The 20109-nt window shown below is 38.3% G+C and overlaps 1 protein-coding gene across 1 annotated transcript; it reads left to right on the plus strand.

The window, feature by feature from the left end:
- Nucleotides 1-14688: 14688 nt before the first annotated feature.
- Nucleotides 14689-19863, plus strand: LOC129261749 (uncharacterized). Its single transcript, XM_064106636.1, has 2 exons — nt 14689-16131; nt 19690-19863. Exons 1-2 carry the CDS (start codon nt 14689-14691, stop codon nt 19861-19863), a joined length of 1617 nt encoding a protein of 538 aa, XP_063962706.1.
- Nucleotides 19864-20109: the final 246 nt, after the last annotated feature.

The raw sequence follows: 20109 nt of genomic DNA on the forward strand, positions 1-20109 counted from the left end.
CTGACTTAGGGTTTTGGATTTGACTTGATTTCTGTTTCTGATTTTGATCCCGTCTTTGGTTCTGATTCTTAGGATTAAATTTATCATTACTATGACCAATGAAAGTATGCAATCCATGCGCGTACACATATATCTCAGCACATTCAACCATCTCATGGAACTTCCCACAATTCCTCTCCTTCAAGAATCCAACTACCTCTCTGGGACAATAATCCAAAAATCGCTCCCTAACAACCAAATCGACCAAGAAATCGTAATCACCAACACCAGACAAATCCAACCACTTATCAAAGTATCCTTTCATCCTGACAGCAAACTGTTTTGGGCGCTCTTCCCTATTTGGTCTTACTGACCTGAATTTCTTCCTATAACCATCCTCAGTAAGATGGAAGTATTCCATTAGCTCACGCTTTACCCTATCATAATCAGTGCGATCAGTGCTTTTCATTCTATTCACTACATCCAGTGATTTTCCAGTCAGATTCGAAATCAAATGCAAGCACCTAACCTGTTTTGGTATGTTCTGACTATCCATTAACAATTCAAATTTTGTTATGTACGAATCAAAACTGTCAGTTGATTCATCAAACTTTCCTACCTTCAGCTTAATCCCACTGAACTCAAGAGGACGGTCCTCTATTTTCGCCTGTTCTATTTTAATTTGGGCCAAGCGCAATTCGTGAGCTTCCTCTTCTCGTTCTCGCTCACGTTCCATTGACTCTGTGACAAAACTACTTAATTCGCCACCGCTAAGTCCCATCTCTCTACCTAAAGTAGAAAATTCCTTCATTTCTTTTATACTAGCCATATTGACTAAATTCCTAATCCTAACAACCAGACTTGACTTGTGAAAGGCGTCCGCAAAACAAAGCAACAATAGCTTTAACCTGGTAACCAAATGCCAAACCCTAGCTAGTACAAGCACCGCACTAGAAATCGTATCTCCACGAGCATACAATTATTCAACCATGCGATCAACAAAGCCCACTTCACACATACAAAGTCACAGTCTGTTATATTCAATACTCGCTACCATGACAACGAATTACCCGTAAGAATAGACAGTAATTATGTGAATTGAGAACAAACGGTTCTTCCTGACATATCCTTTATCCTAACGACCAACAGCCCACTATACCATAGCATTAAAGCAGGGTCTGCTTTCCCTAAATGCTGTTTACCCGGCCGAAAAAAGGTATGAAATATATTTTCCTAGCGAAAATTTCCCACAATAATTCACTGTCCTATCCAAATGTAAAATCAAGCATAGCAAGTATGATTAGTTCCAAGGCTTCAATGCACACCTTGGGGAGAAATACTTTAAGAGTTATTACCAATAGACCATCAATAAAGTATCCATTTGGAAAGATGACCACAGATTAATTTCTTTCCTTAATAATTTTGAATTATTTCAAGCAGCAGTGTCTCGGTGGGACCTCCAAATTGTCACGTGGGAAGTGACTTTTTTTAATTATTTATCTACTGCTGCTTGACACCAAATAAAAAATACGTAAAACTGATGAATACAGTTGTTAAAAAGATTTAATCAAATTTCTTTTGTCATTCTGTGGTTTCCTTTTGATTGGGTTTACCATAATTGTACATGAAAATATACATAGATATAACAAAATACAACTTAACTTAACGGTAATCGTTGACTTTAGCCCCCATCATCTCATCTGGCCTGACATGCCCCACTCGGCCCTGGTGGTCGGTCCAGTTCCTGGCCTCCGCAGCTAGCGATGTCTCTTCCACTCGGCCTCGGCCTCCGCAGACTGTGTTGCCCCTTGATGAGTAAGCCCCAGATCAGAGAGATGTGGCTTCAACGAATTAGTGGACGAGATTGAGCCCCCAATGATGACATGAATTATGACGAATCATGTCGGTGGAGAACCGGTGGCAGCTGGGGTCGTTATCTCGTCACCGACGTAGTCCCTCAGTTTTAACTTGGACTGCCTCTAATATCATCTGTAGTCTAGCTTAGGTGGTTCTCCCTGAATTACTTAATTTAACCTCCTAATATACCCTACCGTTACTAGGACTAACTGTAAAACTTCTATAAAGTAATTCAAAGACTTTCAAATAACAGATGTGCATAAAGCAACACATTCTTATTAATAAAATACAATTCCTATGCATCTGTCAATTACATTCATAAAAGCTAGAGCACTGTATTGGCTATTTATGACACCTGTATGAAAATGCTACACCTAGTAAGAAATATTTCTAGCACCGGTACAAAATATGACATCAACTTGGTACACTTATACTCTAAGGGGGGGGGGGGTATCAACGTTTCCAACGCTTGCTTTTAAAATATTCAAAACATATGTACATGCTTGTCTACAAGACAACCCTAACCTGGACAAGAAAATATGTTGAACACATGTTTAAACTGAAACATTCTATAATTAAATTTCTTTCCTGACAATGGTTGGCTAACTGTGCTAACAGTTGTGGATACTTCTGTAACCAATCCCTTCCAATCAGGCTGGCACCTCGTTGAACAACAACTAGCTTCAGCTTCATCTGTGAATCAAGCTGAACATCAACTGTGGCTTTACCAGAAATGTCTAATTTCCCTTCTGTATAGGACTTGAGTCTAATGTTACTGGAAGTTAGCTTGGAATCGTTGCTGATTCTACTGTACACTGCCTTTGAAACAATAGACCATGGACTTCCAGTATCAATTTCGAGCTGTACTTCTGCGCCATTCACTATCATAGTGGTCATGTATGGATCAGAATTTGATAATCTGTAAATCGATTCGTCTTCCAAATGATAAATTTTTCCTTCTTCGGAGTTTGATGCAGAGTCCTCATCATCTAAGTGATGTGCTTTCTTTGAAGATTGTGTTTTCTTTTGATATAATTTCTGCTGGTAGGCTTTCACTAGTTCACACTGGCTCTTCGTGTGACCAGTTTTGGAACATTTGTAGCACTGTTCGTCGCGAAATTTACAAGTCGCTGGCTCATGGCTGCTACCACCACATCTCCAACATCTATTTGGGCTTGGAGTAGAACGCTTGTCCTTGGACTTCACCGTCCTTGCTGGAGTCCTATTCTGCGGTTCAGCGGTCACCTTCCTCTGAAGTTTATGAACCGATGTAGGATCATCATGTGGCTTTTGTATCTGCTTGATCTGTTCCACATCTTGCTTCGCTATTTCCATTGCTGTCGCAATGTTGACTGCTTTTTCAAAAGTCAACTGGGGCATTCCCAATAGTTTACGTTGTATGTTGACATGCATCTGAACATCCTACTACTAGTCTGTCTCTCAACATATTCTCCAGTTCTTTGAAGTTGCAACCATCGTTAAGCTGTCTGAGCTTTGCTAAGAACTGAGGGATGGTTTCATTTGTTTGCTGTGTGCATGTGTAAAATTTATATATTTGCACAATTTCTGTAGGCTTTGGCGAATAGTGTGTAGTCAGTGCATCAATGCATTCTTTGTATGTTTTAGCTAATGGCTTATCTGGCTGTAACAGTGCACGAAGGGTGTGATAACCTTTGCTACCTAATCCTGTTAAGAACAATGCTTTTTGCTTTTCATCTAATTTTATGTCATTAGAAGTGAACCATGCCTCTAAGACTTCGGTCCGCTCTTCAAATGTGTAACCAGAATCTAACTGGGGGGCATTCCCAATAACTTGATTAGCCATCATGGGTACTTGACTAGTACTTGCACTTAACTGAATTACAACATAGGCTGTAGGTATACACTGTATAATACTTCTACTAGACCTGCATAGGCTTAGTCTATATCAACTAGACCTTGTCTTAAAGACTACACTCTCTCAATGTGGCTATAATTCACACTCAATAACTCAATAACCGTGTGCAGCTAGACTATGAATTCTTGTACGTGCAACATGCACTCTAGTTTCATACAAAATTACAGGGCTGCTGTATTTCTAGGGCTAGACCAATGTGACAGTACACTATTTGGTCCTAGGCTTACACACTAGTGTGATCAATGCACATTACTTGTACCTAGACTCTATTGATCACTCAATTTATCAAACAGGTCCTGATAATATTTGACTAAATTCTGTTAGTTCTTGGTCCTAGCAAGTTAGACCAACTTCAATTCGTTCCTGCATGGTCCTAGCAACTGGACCAATACTAGTAGTTTATATCCCTTGTAAAAAAAAAACATGGTTTGATGTTAAGGTAAAACCATGGTTTTGCATTGGATCCATCGTACAGTAATTTCATAGTTTAACCATAGTAAGATATGGTTTAATTATGGTGAAATCATGGTGCACTAGTGTTTAACCATAGTTAAACTATAGCTTTAGCATGGGTAAACCATGGTAACCATGGTTAAATGGTGTTAAATTGGAACGCACTTACCATGACATTACTATGGCATAACCATGGTCACAACTGTGTTTTTACCATATTTTAACAATGGTTAAGAAAGTATAAAACCATGGTAAAGAGAAGGTGAAACCATGGTTAGAAAAAGGTGAAACCATTGTTTTACAGCTGCCAAACCACATAATTACAACCCGAATCACGGTAAAACCATAATCAATTGTATGGTAGACCCACCTTTTGACCATAGTGCAATATTGTATGATGATGGTTAAACCATGTCAAAGTACTGTCTAGCCATGGTTTAACCATGGTTTACCACGGTTAAACTATAGGTTTAGCATGGGTAAACCATGGTAACCATGGTTAAAAGGTGTTAAATTGGAACGCACTTACCATGACATTACTATGGCATAACCATGGTCACAATTATGTTTTTACCATAGTTTAACCATGGTTAAGAAAGTATAAAACCATGGTAAAGAGAAGGTGAAACCATGGTTAGAAAAAGGTGAAACCATTGTTTTACAGCTGCCAAACCACATAATTACAACCCAAATCACGGTAAAACCATAATCAATTGTATGGTAAACCCACCTTTTAACCATAGTGCAATATTGTATGATGATGGTTGAACCATGTCAAAGTACTGTCTAGCCATGGTTTAACTATGGTGTACCACGGTTAAACTATAGGTTTAGCATGGGTAAACCATGGTAACCATGGTTAAAAGGTGTTAAATTGGAACGCACTTACCATGACATTACCATGGCATAACCATGGTCACAACTGTGTTTTTACCGTACTATAACCACGGTTAAGAAAAGGTGAAACTATGGTTAAGAAAGTATAAAACCATGGTAAAGGGTAGGTAAAACCATGGTAAAGCGAAGGTGAAACCATGGTTAGAAAACGGTGAAACCATTGTTTTACAGCAGCCAAACCACATAATTACAACCCAAATCACGGTAAAACCATGATCAATCATATGGTAAAACCACCTTTTAACCATTAGTGCAATATTGTATGATGATGGTTAAACCATGTCAAAGTACTGTCTCACCATGGTTTAACCATTGTATACCACGGTTTAACCATTATGTGCCACAGTTAATCGATGGTTTCATTGTAGATAAACCATGGCTACCATGGTTTAACCGTGGTTACAACCTTGTTTTTATTGTGGTAAATCCATCGTTTCAAAGTGTCTTTACTATGGTTAAGAAAAGGTGAAACAATGATTTAAAAACAGAAACAGCGATAACAAAAGGACCTTGGACCAGCAAATTTGACTGTTATATTGGGAATCTCTGTATATTGAGTTTCTAGTGTATCAGCGAAAGAAAAGAGTCAATTAAAATACAGTTACAATGTACACATTCGGCTACATCATCAAAGAGCCACATTGGTGATGGTATAATAAGAAATTACATTTAAAATTGTAGGTCAGTCAGACAGATAATATGACAGAGGTCATATTCCACACTACACATCGCCACTTATTGTATCAATCAGTGAGTGATCACACAATGACCTTAAAAGGGACAAAATGCAAATCAGTGTTAAGAACAACGCAATGAAAACTTTTAATAAAAATAAAGTCAAACACATCTAATACAGTACTACATGTACAGCTCTGGAAACATTACCCAAGTTAGCTGACAAAAGAGGCAAGTCTTTATACATGGCAGGTTTGAATACATATCTATAAAAGAACCCACATAAATTTTAATACATTCTTTATAAATTTTGTACTTTTCACACAAACAGTTAGCACAGATATGGCAAGCTAAACTAAGTAAGGAATGTATACATGTACTCCTGAAAACTGTTTTATTACTGCTGATTTCATATAACTGATTTGGCCAAGAAGACATGTTAGAAAGACTTTATACAAAAAACAAAAGAAAATAACTAGATGGATTCTCGACTGCACACAGTCGAAATTTATGCCTCCGCCATTGCCACTAGATCAGAAATATGTTGCACAGGTAATTTCCCATAAATCTTCAAATTTGTTCTATTCTTTTTATATTAAATAATTTATGCCTTATCCCAACATAAATAAACACTGAATGTTCAGTGCATGTTTGAGCTGCTAAGAAAAAATTTTACAGGCCGGCTCGGGTAGGAATCGAACCCACGACCTTCTGGTTATCAGACAGGCGTCATACCACTTGACCACCGAGAAGCCCGATGGCTGGTAACTGGTTTGATTCACATAATAGCAGCAGGTACAGTACTGTGTTGATATATCACATAATAGCAGCCAATAGCCATCGGGCTTAATTCCTGGTGGTCTAGTTGTATGACGCCTGTCTAGTAACCAGGAGATCGTGAGTTCGATTCCTACCATAGCTGGCCTGAACATTTGGTGTTCACTTATATTTGGATAAGGCAAAAATTATTCAATAAAATTAAATCTACCCAACGGAAAACCTTGATTGATATTTTCTATTATCATATTGATCACTCTCATATATGCATCCAAGAACCATTAATATTGAATCTACAAGCAATTGTGACAAGAGACATGAACTCTTAGACCTTTGAACTTCTCAAGTCAATGTCATAATGGTTGCATTGTCCATATTTGAAATTGATCTATCGAAGTCTTTGGTTTATCACAAGAACAATTTCATGCATACACTGACCTACAATCAAACTTGATATATGAAAATAATTTTTAGTATTCATAAAACACAAGAAAATTACTAAATGGATAAAAAAGTTGTAAGTATATGACCTTTATGACCTTTGAACTTGGCCCTGCAACCCCCCCCTATATCAAGCATATATGTACCAAGTTTGGAGTTACTTCCTCTAACATTCCTTTAGTTACACAAGAACAAGATATATTAAGGCATACTGACCTCTGTGACCTTTGACCATGTGACCCCAAAATCCAATCAGATCATTCTCCCTCTAGTATGTATATAAAGAATGTACCAAGATTGAAGTTATTAGCTCCAATGGTTAAGTTATCACAAGAACAGGACATTTTAAGGTATATAACGACCTCTGTGACCTTCCACCCGTGACCATAAAATCAAAACAAAGTATTATCCCCCCAGGATATACCCTCATACCAAGTTTGATGTAAAACCACTCCACGGTTCTTGAGATTTCGACAAAACAAAACGGGACGGACGTACGGACGACCCGAAAACGTAATGCCTCCGGCCACTTCGTTGGCGGAGGCATAAAAAATCATAAATATTCTAAATAAATTAAGAGTTAGCACAGATATGTCAAGCTTAATTAAGTATGGAATGCAGAATGATGTCATATACTCCTGAAAACTGTTTTTTTTTTGCTGTTGATCTTATAAGATTTGGTTTGACTGAGAAGACAAGGTAGAAAGACTATATGTATATACAAAAAAAAAATCCCTGAATAAACTAAATAAATTAATGTACTTTTCACACACAGAGGTAGCACAGATATGGCAAGATTAAAGGACAAGTCCACCCCCCCAAAAAAAAAAAAAAAAAAAACCTTGATTTGAATAAAAAGAGAAAAATTCAACAAGCATAACACTGAAAATTTCATCAAAATCGGATGTAAAATAAGAAAGTTATGACATTTTAAAGTTTTGCTTCATTTCACAAAACGCTTATATGCACACCTCAGTCGGTATGCAAATGAGGGAACTGATGACATCACTCACCCACTATTTCTTTTGTATTTTATTATATGAAGTATGAAATATTTTGATTTTCTCGTCATTGTCATGTGAAATGAAGTTTCATTCGTCCCTGAACACGTGGAATTCAATTATTTTAACATTTTGTGCTTCAGGCAAGGAGGTCCTAATCATCAAATTCGTAAAAATTGAAATATTGTATAATTCAAACAATAAAAAACAAAAGAAATAGTGAGTGACATCATTGGCTCACCTAGTTGTGCATATCACTGTTTTGTTGAAAATAAGCGAAACTTTAAAATTTCATGCTAGTTTGATTTTTCTCTATTTATTCAAATCAGCATTTTCCTGGGGTGGACTAGACCTTTAATTTGAAGATTAGAGACATTGAGTCAAATTTTCAAAAACAGTCAATGAAACATACACCACTCAATGCATCCTCTTCCCAGTGATACATGCTAGCAGGTTTTACATCCATATTTCATACTGTTAAGGTGACATTGCATTAACAAAGATATTACCTGAATTTCACAAATTTACTTTCGAGCTACATATTCCAAAATATATCCAGATCATCTCCTATAGTGGTACATGTTAGCACCAAGTTTCACATTTATATTTCAAATTGTTAAGGTGACAATGTGTTTAAACAAATAAATTTCACAAATTGACCTTTGACCTACATATTCCAAAATCCATTCAAATCGTCTTCCTAATGATGGTACATGTTAAACACCAAGTTTTTACATCCATACCTCAAGCTGTTTAGGTGATATTGCTTTGACAAGAAAATAACCTGAATTTTACATACAAGGACCACGTGAAGTTCACACCTTACGCAGTCTTGAATAAATTAAGTTTATGAGCAAGTTTGGATAATCCATGTGGAGTTAGAAGTTTCCAATACATTCTGTAAATCACTGTAATAGGGAAACATTGAGTATAAGCAACTCTATCAACGTCCGTCAGCATTCAATCAATCTCGGGATATTCAGTATATTTCAAAATCTGGTGAGAAAACTCTGCATAGATTACCTGATCCTCATCAAAGAGCCAAGGATACTTCAGTCGGTCATCAGTGATCCTTGGCCGAGGGACAGAATTTATGATCCATGCCCTTCTGTCTGCCATTGTCTTCTGCATGCAGAACTCAACTCTCTTGAAGTCTGGCTGCCTTTTTTTCAGTGCTCATCCACTCTATGTGCCTTGCAACAGTGTCAGATTTGGAAAGAATAAAAAATTATACTTAAAAAAAGAAAAAACAAAGAATAAAAAATTATACTTAAAAAAGAAAAAACAAATAGATTTAGAATCCTCATTCATTTAGTTTCTGTCAAATCACTTTTCATCCGAGTCCTTAATAGATATTTACAGCAAATTTTACTATAATAGCAAGTTTTATGCAACGACACGCCAGTCTTGTTGCCAAAGACAAGAACAGAAAAGCTCCACTTGGTCACACTTTGCGACTATCTGTCACAAACACACTGTACCAGTTAACATTTGGTGAAAGACCATAGCAGAACCATATACATGCGAATTAGACTAAAAAAATAACTTTAGGTAAAATCTAACAGAGAAATGCATTACAAAATGTCACAACAATGTAGCCACTGTAAGATTCCTGCATCAATAGTGATACTCAAACATTAGTAAGTTATAATGCAAGAAATATTCTCATATTTTATGCATTTACTCACATTTACTTAATTCATCAACTCTTAAGTTGCCCCATACACGTTTAAAGCGTTTTTACTGGCCAAGTTCTAATCCTCTTTAATAATCCTTCTGGTTGAGTCTCATATATAACTATGTCATGTGAAAAAGAGAAATGCCTTTAAGTTTGGCCATTATCAAGTAATATATTTATCTAGAAGGATGAATCAATTGCCAAAGAAATTAAATGGCATGCACTTGGGCAAGACTATGGCACATTGAGAGTTAATTGGGGTTTCTGTTTGGTACCAGATACTTACTCTCCACCATTTACCAGTTGCTGTGCACCGAGGACCACAGGTAGTTTGTAATTTTTACTCTCAATGGCCCTGTCACAAGTTCGTCCTCTTCCATGTCTGCAAAATCGTAGAATTTGTCTTGCCATGTCTACAGGAAAAATATCTTCTTCTTTCACTCCAAATGTTGTGCACACCACCCTAAGCAGCTCCTGTTTTTAGGTCTCCTCTGACTTGTTGGTTACCAACACCCTTCTTTGATTTTGGCCATATATCAATAAAAATTTGTACCTGGAATGAAAAGTAATTGATTTTCTTACTAAACCTGAATTTTGAATAAATAATGTATGCAAAGAGCTTTCAGGATAAATGTGTGTAATCAAAAGATATTGCATGTACATGGACACAAATATTCAGTTTTTGCCTCGATGCAAGAGGCAAACAAGACATATTCCAATGTTTGTCTGGGTTTGGTGATACATATTCCATTCATTTATCTTTTTTTCTAGTATTAGTTTCCTGTCTTCGAATATTAGTAAAATTGAAGGGATGGTCCAGGCTGGAAATATTTATATCTCAATAAATAGAAGAAAATTTACAGAGCAAAATGCTAAAAATTTAATCAAAATCGAATAACAAATAAAGTTTTTGAATTTCAAATGATATTATTCCGGTGAAACAGTTCTAGGCATGTCTTTATGAATATTCATTAGGTTGGCTGGTGATGTCATATCCCCACTTGTTCTTTTGTGTTTTATTATGTGAAATTTGGTTTAATTTAAAAAAATGCTACCAAGAACTAAAACAATTGGATTGACAACTGATTATAAAGTGGACTAGTTATTTATTGCCTCAACTTATTTCATCATAATGGAGACACATCATTTACACATGTATGAAAAAATGAAACATTTACGATGTCATGTAATGACATAAGAAAAAATTGAGATGTGACATCATCAGCCCACCTATTGAATATTCATGATGATGTGCATATTCCAAAAAATATTGATAAACTTTGAAAATCAATAACTTTGTTATTTGATATCCAAGTTTGATGAAATTTTCAGCATTTTACTCTGTGAATTTTACTCCATTTATATACTTTTAGATATAAATATTTTCAGCCTGGACCATCCCTTTAACTTCCCGCTACCAGGAAAGAAAATTGTATTGTAGTCTATTAAAAATTTTGATTTGAAATTAAAATACAGTACTATTACGACACAACGGTCCAGCGATGGTATTTCCATTTTTCATCACATGAAATTTCATTCATTTCATAATAACCAACCATACTTAAAATTCATACAAATTTCAGACAATTCCACTATTAGTGACACATATGGAACAACACTTCCTAAATTAATAACTTAACCCATTTGTGACGAAATTCCACATTACGTGGTTTGGCCTCGGATTTTTCATGAATAGTTGTAGGGCCTATATATGAAAATACCAAGGAGACTCGAAAGTAAACGCTAGAACTATTGGCATTACTTTTCTTTTGGTAACAATCATCGCCGCTATGGCTAGGGAAATGCGCATATCTTTCAGTTGTGTACAACTGTGTAGATCTACTATCGTAATGTGTATGCATGCTGTAGACATCGTCGAAACAAGGAGCCAGCCACGTTCCCACAACCACACTCTGAACTTACCAAAAAAAACCCAGATTTTCACATGGAAAAACATATACAGACATATGAATTGTACTCCCGCTTAAAAAATTTTATTAAAACATACTACTTTGCAGCTAGCTGATCCATTGATCAAGTATTACTAATTAAATGAGGACTAATTAACCCGCAGTATAGATCTAGACTAACTCTTCAGGTCTCAAGGTTCAAACTTAGGTGTAGGTCCTGGACCTTAATAGTCAGGCTATGTAAGTTAGACTAGCTCAATAGACCAACTATACGTATATCTACCATGGCAACGGGCTTAGACCTCTTTGATAATCGGCAACATTAATTTTGTACCAAAAGCTTACCATTTGTTACCTTAATTTAGTCACTGGAACTGTATCTAAATGCTTGAGTTGGCTCACCTGCAATTAATGCTCGTTTTAGCACAATAGCATTAAATTCAATGGTCACTCAAATACATTTCATCAATTTTATGCATCAAATATCAAGCATAAATTGAGTTCAAAGTCTTTACACTGAGTCCATTCAGTTATCATTCAAGTCTAGAGTCTTGCTTGCAAAGTTTCAGTTTCAATGTTTTATCCATTCATTGTGTAAACACTGTTCTGAGGCTGAGCTTGATTCATCCTTCAGAGTTCAGGCTTGGCTGAACCTGGGCTGGACCGGGCAGGGTCATGGGCTGTGCGAGGCTTGGCAGGGCCTGGCCTGGACCGGGCAGGGTCATGGGCTGTGCGAGGCTTGGCAGGGCCTGGCGGCTGGGCTAGGAGTAGGACTGGAGCAAGGCTGGGCTGGGTTAGGCTGAGACTGGACCAACAATTGGCTGGGCTGCGACTGGTCCTGTACTGATCAGGCTGGATCAAAAGTTCATAAACAGATGCTAGGGCTTGGGCTGTGTCGTGTACAGACTACAGTTCTTTGGCTTTGCTGGTTCCAATTTTAACACAGGAACTGGGCTTCTCAGTCTAGACTGTTTGCTAGTCCTGGTCTAATTCAAAATGGCTGACAAGTGTAAATTATGGCTTAGCCACCTATTCTGACGGTGGCTGACAGCTGCATAGCGTCCATAATATATGGCAAGTTCCCCCAAGTCTGCGCAGTCCCCCTTGTCATGTGAAATCTTAACTCAAATTGTTAGGTGCGCAGACTTGGGGCCCACCATCATACACCACTACAATAAATCAATGTGACTTATAACTGTATACCGTCCATACACAGATTTTCATACCTGGGACTGTAGATAGATATGGCACATGTCTGTATCACACAAAATTGTTTCACAATCCAAAATTGAATCCATGCATGCATCCACATCCACTATTTTCCTGGGGCTCAGGCAAAATTATTCAATACAGTTGATCCCTAGCATATCCCGCATCTCGTCGCCAAATTTTGTTATGTTTTGGGGTTCATCCAGCCGAATAATGACACATTAAAGTCTGATCTCTAAATGTCTGTTGACTCTTTATTGCTCCTTCATTGTACAGTCTGTCTGTATGTGTTGTGCAATCTCCGCTTATACATGTGTATACATAATACAGATTCATACATGTTGCCAGTCCGTACATGCAGACCTTATAACACATTTATGTTATTCTTTCTTTCAAACCTTCATATATAACCTTTTGACGAAAGTGTCGCCTGCCCCTTGGAGGCATGAATGGTGTTTTTATTTGTTGTTTCATGAAAAACAATTTAGAATAAAGTCTTTGGGCGACTGGCATACATGTATGTCATGGTTTACTCCTATAACCTGATAATAGGCCTTTAAAACAGCCATAAAACACGAACCACTCAAGAAAAGGATGCATTATGGCGATTCCATGCAAGAAAAATCAGCTTTTTTCATAAGACTTATCAACCTGCTGTCCAAACAAATGACGAAACTCAGAGACCTAAGAGACTAGAAATTGTTGAAATGTCCCTTACGACACGCTTGGAATAGCCCATTAGCAAGGAAAAGAGCAATGCAAAGCATCAAGCAAGCAAAGCGTTATAGTTCTAATGAGAACGTAGACTACTACTACTACTTGTATGTTTGACATATATATAGATTAATGATAATAGCCAATTTCTAATTCCCACTGTCTGATCTTAACCCACTGATCTTATCAGATCATATTGGATTGCATCAGATTATATCAGATCATTCATGGCAATGGTATTGATTATGGAAAATATTTTGAACAGTTACAAACTTTTCGCGATCATTTATTATTAAAATAGTCAGGTCCAGATTTTTAAAATGTGTTCAGAAAAAGTTCTTTAGGCATTTTGTGTTCATGTTGATTTATCAATCGTCTTACGGTAATTCAGGGGTGCTATTCTGTAAAGGAGTAAGTTGGGGCGCGTCACAGCTGCTCCAACTTTCTCCTCGATTTGGTTGGACCTGAGTTCTAGGTTAATTTTGATTTTGTTACTGATTTGTTCATTATGTGTCACTCATTATGCAGGATCACTTGGAAGTGATATTTTTTGATGGATTTTCTGTATTTGTGTGAACTATTTTTGACTGTTTGGATTCTCAGTTTGTAAGTAGTAGCCATACTGTACAGCACAGGTTCAAGTCTATATCCACTTTCTATTTAGTGTGTTTGGTGAAGTGTACCCATTCATACTGTTCCCTTATTTTGTAAAGGAAGATTTAAAGGTATTGAATTATACACAATAGGTTACGTAACCTCATACAAATGGCATTCATTCATAATACCTTTACGTTTCAGGGCTGTGCCCTTGTACTGGTTTTAATTTCTTCTAATGTCTTTTTCAGTATAGCTGGTGGCGATCAGTTTACTTGTACTCATTTTCTCACAGATTCCCCATCAACTGTGATTCTTAATTCACCACCTTATCCTAGATACCGATATGTAGGTAGAAGAATATCTTATTACTGTACTCCTACATGTACGTCAACTTTTCAGTTAAGTTTTATTCAGTGTGGGGACGTACATCCGAACCCAGGTCCAACCCCTAAAAATAATGAGGCTACTTATGCCAGCAGTAATTATACAAATAATATATCTAAGATATGTACCACTAGAATTAAGTATGACATCATTACCCTGTACCAATTAAATTCTAAGCAATACAATGTATCTTCTACCATATGGTCCACATTAAATGATATGGGTATTTGTAGAGGTAGAACAAGAAGATGTCGAAAAGGGGGAAGATGTAGACGACGAGCGCGTCGAGAGCTACATGAATCTCAGACATCTAATGAAGTCACCAAAGATTCAGTGACCCTAGCCCTGTGGAACGCCAGATCACTGAATAATAAGACTCATATGTTCTGTGACCTTATGATCAACAATAGAGTAGACATCGCAGCTATAACAGAGACGTGGTTCACAGGTGATCATCGTGATGACATCCCACTAGCACATATATCATCCACCCTCCAGAGCTATATCGTACATCATGTGCCAAGAGAGGGTCGTCTAGGAGGTGGTGTAGCTGTATGTGTACATCAATCCTTCAAAGTCAAGAGGTTTCAATCAGCCAATATCTTCACATCATTTGAATACATGGATGTACTCGTTACTGCTCATGGACATGTTCCGGTTCGACTTCTGGTCGTGTATCGCCCACAACGAACCGCTTCTGGACAGTCTACTGATCAGCTTTTTCTTCAAGAATTTTCTACACTTATGGAGCAGCTTGTATCTTCAACACATCAGTTGCTGATTGTTGGTGATTTTAATTTTCACGTGGACATTGCTACGGACTCAAACTCTGTCAACTTCCTGAATGATATTGCAGCTCTTAACCTTCAGCAACACGTCCATTTCCCAACACATAAAAATGGACACACATTAGATCTGGTCCTTACACGAGCAAATGAGGCCCTCATTAGTAATGTATCAAAAGAAGGTTATCTACCATCCGATCATGTAGCCGTCACTTGCTCTTTGAACATTCGTAAACCAAAGCCCCAAAAGGTACAGATCAGAACTCGCAAAATCCAAAATATTGATCTTGAGGCATTTCGTCAAGACATTCTTGTGTCTGAGCTATACTCTACCCCCTCGGACACCATAGATGGACAGGTTGACCGGTTTGAGTCTACGCTTTCTACTCTCCTAGATAAGCATGCCCCGGTGGTTACACGCGTCATTACAAGCCGACCTGAATCTCCTTGGTATGGTGATGACCTGCGAGAGCTTAAGCGTGAACTAAGGGTATTAGAACGTAAAGCATTCCCACGTGGTTTGGAGATCGATCGGGAGCGTTTCCGAAAAGCAGCCCATCACTACAGTAACAAGCTGATATCTGCAAAGAGTTTGTATCATCGAAACCAGCTCAGAGACTGCACTCCGCGTGAACTATTCAAGAAGATTGAACGGTTAACGCAGCCTACCACTTCTTCAGTCATTCCCAGTATAAATAACTGTGACTCAGTAGCTGAATGTTTTGTTAATTTCTTCAAAGAGAAAGTGACAAGCATAACCGATCAGCTAAAGGTTGCATCTTCGGCTACATCTTCGCCGAGTGGCATCTGTTTTGGTGAGGGGCTTTCCAACTGCAAGTCATCATTTACACACTTCAAAACAGTGTCAGATGAAGAAGTACGTAGGGTAATCATGCAGTCCTCTACATCAACTTGTGATCTCGACCCCATCCCGACATCATTTCTTAAGCAATTGCTACCTGAGCTTGTGCCTATTATGACAGAAATCATAAATGAATCATTTGTATCTGGTTGCTTCCCTAGTAAATTTAAGTGTGCTAACATCATTCCCAAATTAAAAGGAAATTCTTTGAACAAGGAAGAGCTTAAACATTATCGCCCCATTTCAAATCTAAGATTCTTTGCCAAGATCTTGGAAAGATTAGCTGCTTCTCAATTACAAGCTTATCTTAACGAATATAATTTACATGCCAAATTTCAGTCAGGTTATCGCCAATACTATGGTGTAGAAACAGCTCTTCTTAGGGTAACAAACGATATTTTGATATCATTAGACAAAGGTGAAGAAGTAATTCTTATATTACTAGACTTTTCGTCAGCTTTTGATACCATTAAACACGACATTCTACTGAAACGTTTAGAGTACAGATTTGGGATACGTGATCTGGCTCTGCAATGGTTTCATTCATATCTTTTAGGTCGAAGCCATCGTGTCGTCATTGGAAGTGAGAAATCAACTTTCCACTCTTTAACTCAAGGTGTTCCTCAGGGATCTGTACTGGGGCCGATCTTATTTACACTGTACACTTCCCCACTTGAGGCAATAATTGATAAGTTCAATATACAAAAAATGTTTTATGCGGATGATACACAACTGTATGTTACCCTTAATAAGTGTAAGGATTCTGACCCCACTGCTGAAATTACACAATGTATTCAAGAGATCAAAGAATGGTCACAGATGAATAGCCTCAAACTAAACGGTGAAAAAACAGAGTTTTTACACATTTCCTCACGTTTTCGAGAAACAGAATCAATCCAGATATTAAAACTTGGTGGAATGGACATACGCGCAAGTACTTCTTGTAGAAATCTAGGAGTTATATTTGATGATAAATTGACATTCGATGAATTTATATCCCAAAAATGTCGCTCTGCATCATATGCCTTATACAAAATTGGTAAACTTCGTGAATTCTTGGACAAACCCACCACTGAAAAATTGGTACATGCTTTTATTTTATGTCACATTGATTTCTGCAATAGTCTCCTTTCAGGATTACCTCTTAAACAAATTAAAAAACTGCAAACCATTCAAAATTCAGCTGCGAGATTAGTAACACGAACCCGCAAGTATGAAGCAATTACTCCAGTTCTCAGAGAATTACATTGGCTCCCTGTCCGTTCCCGCATTGTATTCAAGCTTTTAGTTTTTGCACACAACTGTTTTTATAAAATTGCCCCATCCTATTTACTCGATTTAGTATCCTATTACCAGCCATCCCGAAATCTTAGATCAAGCTCAAAAGCATTATTCATTGTTCCCTCTGTCTCTACAAAGTCATATGGTGAGCGTGCTTTTACTCATGTCTCTGCTGTCCTCTGGAATGCTTTACCTAATTCAATGAGATATCAGAGTGATTTATGCAGGTTCAGAAAATCCCTTAAAACATATCTATTCAATGCATAAAATACCAACTTTGAACTAATGGTCCAATATCAATATCTTGATTACTTTATTCTTACCTTACACTATTCCTTCTTTAAGCGCATAGGGACATGCTATGCTATGTGTGATGCGCTATACAAGAATTGAGCATTATTATTATTATTATGAATTAAAAAATGCTGTTTGCTTAACTTGATTCCAAGGTTTTAATCGTCAAATCGGGAAAAAACAAAATGGCGGTATTTTGATCATGGTTTCCCCTATTAAACAATTTCTATAGGTGATTACATTTAAGAAATTATGGTCTATATTTTTTATACCAGGGTTGCAAACATAAAGCATCATAATGATTCGTCAGCCATCTTTGAATCCAAGATGACTGCCGTGATTCACAGCTGCTGATTGACAAATAACACGGCCAAATGTTTGATAATTTTGGGGCGATGCAGACAAAATCACATACTCTAACTCAATGTTCGCTGTTTTTTTCTCGCCTGCACAGCATAAACAAGACATGAACGTCGTCTTTCCGACGGCGGCAATGACTGGCGGCGGCGAAGTCGTTTTGAGTCGGTTGATTGTTCTCTTTATGTTTCAATCAATCTTTTGTTCTTGATTGATTAATCAACTAATTGGTAATTGTTTAATTATTAATTAATTTTAATAATTATTTTGTATTGAATTTTTTGTTGTTGACTTTTTGTCTTAAAATTTGTTTTCTCTTTAATTTTTTTGGGAAGCCCCCCTGTTTTTTTATTAGCGTCCTTTGTTTTCGCTAATTGGCTTTCGGCTTTCCACTTTAAAGGAAGTAAGCCTTTACTTCTTCTTTTCAGATCAGCTCTTATTGTTTCTTTTTCGACCTTTGTCAAAAAAAAAACCTTGTGTTTTTTTTTCTTAGCTCATCCTGTTCTTCGTCTTGGACTTAAACGTTTCTGATTTTAATTGATTAACGTCATGTCTCGTGTAAATAATAATAAAAAAAAAAACTTTGGTTTTTTTTCTCACTTGAGCTTCTTAACTTTGTTTTCAAGTTTGTTGACTTTGTTGGTCCTGAGTTATCAATTTGATTATTAATAATTTCTGAAAGGGGTCTTGTTTTGTCACCTTTCTTGCCCACCCTCCCCTCCGCCCCTCTCTGTTTCGCCCCTCCTTATATTCTTTCAGATTAAGAACTTACCAGGTAGATGAGCTCTTTCGACTCATCTCTTGATGACTCCAAACCTGCCGCTGGGAGAGAACCAGACATGGTATTTGTCCCCGTGATCAGCGGCGGTGAGTATGAGGGCAAGAGAGTGAGACCCTTTGCGTAGGGCTATATTAAGGGTGGGACCGTGGTTTGCGTCCACGTGCCCTGTAAAAAGAAGGGTGGAACCGTGGAGTCGCGTCCACGTGTCCAAGAGGGTGGAACCGCGCCCACGTGCCCGAGCGTTTTATGGTGGAACCGTGGCGCTGCGGCCACGTGCCTGAAAGGTGATAGCCAAGGCTCCCTCGACGGGACCTGAACCTATTTTGGGGAGTGTTGTACTAGTATAGAAAACCTCACTCCTCCAGGGCTGCTTGACCCACAGGCTATCGGGTCCAACAAGTCCGAGTTAAGAGCGTGGGACTCTTTTCCCGGCACAGACTAGGCTCGATGCTTTGTCAGTCTTCGTCAGGGAGCATTAGCAAAGGGCTACTAGCCCCTAGTCGCTAGAGACACGTGAGCTCGACCCTGTCAATCTCACAATTATCTGATCAGGGTGGAACCGTGGAATCGCGTCCACGTGCCTTTAAAGGTGGAACCATGGAATTGCGTTCATGTGCCTGAACGGCTTGATCAGATTTGCGTGACTTTTCTCATGCGAGATATCACGTCCCCCCTGTCTCTGTTCTCTTCTGCCCCCCGGCGGGGGCCGCATAGAAGAGGAAGAAGAAGAAATTCTAGGTCGCTAACCCCGCTTCGTGGCCAGACCTTTAATCTTGTGCCGATGGCCAGGCGTCGTAACTTCATGTTACAACAGAACGCCCTCGAGCATCACAGATTTTTATCCTCATGCTCCCCGTCAGCTAAAACCGCCGTGTCGAGCACCGGGCAGGTCAAGCAGACATTCGTTCTCCAGCGATCGCCGCTGTAGAGAGGGCGATATTAGCACCATTACCGCTCAGCGGTATGACTCACTATCTCGTAGCTCTGCCGAGCTTATGAGCTTGAATATCGGAACTGAATGTCACGGCGATTAATAGTTCTCCTGTACTTAGTAATCGCTATGCCTTCACCACCCGGTGCGTTATGGTTATGATTAACCTGTTTGTCTTGAATTCGGGCGGCTCTCGCGAGCCCTGCCCGAGCTGCCATCATCGGTCGTCCCCCCGGACCCCGCCGGCAGCACCCGCACCGAACACTCGGAGGGAATCGGCTATGTATATGCTAGATACCCCTCCTGTTGACATTCACAGCTTGTTCCCCGAGTCTTTCCCGGTCGGGTA

Source organism: Lytechinus pictus, chromosome 11 (assembly GCF_037042905.1).
Source record: "Lytechinus pictus isolate F3 Inbred chromosome 11, Lp3.0, whole genome shotgun sequence".
In the NCBI taxonomy this organism is placed as follows: domain Eukaryota; kingdom Metazoa; phylum Echinodermata; class Echinoidea; order Temnopleuroida; family Toxopneustidae; genus Lytechinus; species Lytechinus pictus.

What these genes read in the sequence shown, in the direction of transcription:
- LOC129261749 (XM_064106636.1), top strand. Translation starts at nt 14,689, where the DNA reads ATGGGTATTTGTAGAGGTAGAACAAGAAGATGTCGAAAAGGGGGAAGA. An exon ending in AAACAGTGTCAGATGAAGAA is followed by an intron (nt 16,132 to 19,689) that starts GTACGTAGGGTA and finishes GCTCCCCGTCAG; the next exon opens with CTAAAACCGCCGTGTCGAGC.